Source organism: Telopea speciosissima, chromosome 9 (assembly GCF_018873765.1).
Source record: "Telopea speciosissima isolate NSW1024214 ecotype Mountain lineage chromosome 9, Tspe_v1, whole genome shotgun sequence".
NCBI lineage: Eukaryota > Viridiplantae > Streptophyta > Magnoliopsida > Proteales > Proteaceae > Telopea > Telopea speciosissima.
The window spans coordinates 14,840,320-14,844,183 of record NC_057924.1 but is presented as its reverse complement, the minus strand read 5'-3'; the positions used below and the strand labels follow the sequence as shown (position 1 = coordinate 14,844,183).

At 37.6% G+C, this 3,864-nt stretch overlaps 1 protein-coding gene across 1 annotated transcript; it reads right to left on the bottom strand.

Annotated features, from left to right (window-relative positions):
• Window positions 1-946: 946 nt before the first annotated feature.
• On the bottom strand, window positions 947-3,626 carry LOC122640616 (transcription factor bHLH162-like). The gene is made up of 3 exons (XM_043833830.1): window positions 3,404-3,626; window positions 2,494-2,838; window positions 947-1,148 (listed from the first exon to the last, which is right to left on the bottom strand). The coding sequence occupies exons 1-3, from the start codon at window positions 3,524-3,526 to the stop codon at window positions 1,005-1,007; spliced, it is 612 nt and encodes a 203-aa protein (XP_043689765.1). The 5' UTR covers window positions 3,527-3,626; the 3' UTR covers window positions 947-1,004.
• Window positions 3,627-3,864: the final 238 nt, after the last annotated feature.

The window sequence follows — 3,864 nt, the reverse complement described above, 5'->3', positions numbered from 1 at the left end:
TAGACAAGAAGTTAGCTCCTTGGTTAGCATTCCATTGTTACCGAATCTCATCAAACGTTTGGTCATTGTTAGAAAAAACCAATGCAACAGAATGGTGATTTTGCAGAAGAAAGCAAAGAAAAAGAGAAATCACACATACAAGACAAAAGATTTTATGTAGTTCACCCCCAAGAAGGTAGGCTACATCTATGGCAAAGCGATAGTCTAGATCCACTATTCTGTGAAACAAAAATACAAAACCTCTCTCACAATCTTCTCATCTCTCAAAGAGATAACCACTATATAAAAATACAATATAGAGAAACCCTAACCCACGAAATTACAAACTACCCCCCTAGAAGTCCACCCAGTCTGGCTCGGTCCTGAACCAACATAGGGCGACATACATATCAAATTGAAGGTCTTGACGAGCTCTTCAGGGTTCAATGTCGTTGGCACTGATGTATGCACTTTTTTATCCTTTTGGTGCGTTTCGAAGTTGAAACAACCCGCCAAAGATTCAATAGTAGACTAAGGAGATCAAGCTTCACCAATAACAATTGTATGAGTATGGATTAGTGGAAGGATGTTGGCTGATGGACTTGATTGGATGGAGCCTAATACGAAAAGTGATCTCCTTAATGGATTATAAACTATCCAGTTTACCTGCTCTAAAATGTGAAGTATAGTGGATAAACAAAAGAATTTTTTTTGTTTGGCTTTTATTTGTCAACTTAATGAACTTTTTGTTGTGCTCAAACTTTAAACAGCTATATAAATTTAAGTTATCAGATTAAAAGTACAAAGAAGAATAAGATGGAAAGCATAAATCTCTCCTCATACATGTAAACTTGTTTGATAACCTAGTCTTTCCAATCTATAACCTTGAAACTCTCAACAAAAAAAAAATTTTTGATCAAGTAAAAATTCTCAACACAATTCAACAAACCATTTGCAACAATATGGAGTTTGGCTACATGAATCTTGTTCTTCCTTTCCAATCCATAATCTCTAAACAATGAATTTCAACTTAAAAGAGGATTGACAGAGGATGAACACTGCTGAACAGTCTGGGGCACACTTTCAGAGAGAACAAAGTATTCGTGGACAAAGTTTGTTAGTCTGTTGGATATCCTTGCAGCTCCAAAACCAAGAGAAGTCTCTGCTACCTATACAGAAGGAAGGCAAGAACAAAGCATGATAACTCAATCTTTTTCTAATACAATATACAAGTTTGTTCTTCAAATTTTACAGTAAAAGCACCCAAAAGGGTGTTGGGAGTTTAGTCCCACACCGGCACCTACTAACTAGCCTACAACCCCCTTATACACCTGGGAGTCCCTTCACCTATTACTTCGAATTTTTAGGATGGAAATTTGACATGGCATCAGAGCGGATTTTCACCGTATCTACATGTCCGCCGTATGTACTACCACACATACATGCAAGGAGTACTGTAGGGAGTTTAGTCCACAATTGGCTCTAACTGGTGTACAACCCTCCTCATACACAAGGCTGGCTCAGGTTCTTGTACGAGAACCATTCTCAAACGTCCTAAGCTGCACTGATGGAATCCAAGAGAGTGAGTGGAATCCATTTGTGAGGCTCAAGCTGTACGAGAATGGTTCTCGTACAAGAACCTCAGCTGCCATCCTCATATACCAACTTGGAGTCCCTCCACCTTCTAGTTCAAACTGTTAGGAAGGAAATTTGACAAAGGGAAGTGTTTGATCATTGTAATTTCAACTTCCATGATTTTAGATAAGAAACTTAACAAAGGGAAGTGATTGATCATACTAATTTCAGGTTGTGTTTGGTATGCATTCTAGGTTGATTTCGCATTCTCAGGAGATAAAAACAACTATTTTTATCATCTGAGAATGCGAAATCGTCTTAGAATGCATTCCAAGAATGCATACCAAACATTGCCCTAGTATTAGTTGACATTAGTTCCAATTGCAGCCATGGTTTTAGACATCAGGTCAGAATGGGTGGAATCATCCAACCTTCACGATTTCAAAGTCGATTCTCCAACCTCTATTGGAATCAGCCATGAGACCATGAATGCTCTTTGATCTTCATTTTGATCAATTTTTCTTTCTTATGGTCAATAAAATAACAAACTAAATAATGAAACTTACACTGGTAGCAAGATCTACAAGTCTTTTGAATAAAAAAACTTCAAAGAACTTAGATATGTAAAAATCTTTATTTCTTCCCAGTTTCTAGGGTTCCGGCCTATTCTGACCTATTTCGGTTCCAATTTGAATCAGAATCAATGGAAACTGATCCCACATCCGATTCCAGGTTCTTAAACCTTGACTACACCAAAGATAATTCTATTATTTCATGGGAGAATTGAAATTCCTATGATCATGGGAAGTGGGTCTGAAGATAAAACCCTAAAATTTCCATAATGGTGATCGATCTACTTCACATCAAATATAAAATATAAGACTGAAACAATTCTTGGCATTTTGAATTCTCAAGATCCAAACTGTACCACTTACTTACCTCAGAATGTATTGTGTGGAAATAGGTTTGGTTGTTGACTACAGAAAATTGGGCACTCACAATATCAGCTCCTTCTTCTTGAAGCAAACGAATAATCTCATTGAACATGAATTGAGTGTCGAAGTCACTTATTAGAATCACCTCCAAAACAGAACCCATATCATGAATCTCAATATGGGGTGGTGTTCTTATTAACTCCACCATCATTCCACTGCTCATGCTTTTACTTACTCTTTCCATACCCATTAAGTGTTCTTTCTTCTCCTTCAGTTTTTCCAATTCATTCTCTAACCTTGTTATGTAATTTGTAGCTTCTTCCAGTTGTTCAGCCAGTGCCATTGTTTCCTGGAAGCCCATCAAAGATCATTATTAGATATGTGTGAGAGAAAGAGAGGGAGAGAGAGAGATAGAGAGAGTTTCCACCACCCTACAAGATAATTTCCAATTTGAAATACTTTAAAGTGAAGTTTGGTCAAGCTGCTTGATACTAATATAAGATAAGGCTGTGTTTGGTGTATATGTATTCTTGGAACACATTCTAGGTTGATTTCGCATTCTCTAACGATAAAAACAACTATTTTTATCATCCGAAAATACAAAATCGATGTAGAATACATTCCAAGAATACATACCTAACACAGCTTAAGAATGACTGTTCTTGCAAGCAAGAACTGAAGTTCTAAACTTTGTTAACCCCCCCCCCCCCCTCACACACACACACACACACACCTAAAATTCTAAACTTTGTTAAATCCACACACACACACACACACACACACACACACACACACACACACACACAGACTATAAAGAATGATTGTTCTTTGCAAGCAAGACCTAAAGTTCTAAACAGAGAGAGAGAGAGAGAGAGAGAGAGAGAGAGAGAGAGAGAGAGAGAGAGAGAGAGAACCTTAGAGTTCTGATTTGGGATGAGAGAATTGAGCTTGGAGTAAAGGGTCTTCATGTGATTTCTTCTATTCCTCTCTACAGTCTTGCGATCGGTTCTAGGGGAAGCAATCTTCTCATTCTCCATATCTCGATCTATTTCTCTTTTCTCCTTATTTTGAAAAATATGAACCCTAACAGAGAAAATATAAAGAAGACCTATGACATCCCTTTCAAATTCCTTTCCCCACCCTTTGTGGCATCACTTTCTTCATGACCCAATGGTGTGAATCCGCAAGATAGGGCAAGACAATTTAGTCTCTAAACAAGCTTGTTCGAAATCACTGTTCAAATAGCGGCCATGGAGACTTATTTGACTTGCCATTTCCATTTTAATACGTAAAGAGACATTGTGGGCTCTACAACATTTAATTTTGATCGTTGACACCATTTGTTGACTTGGTAAAAATCCCACGCATGTTTATA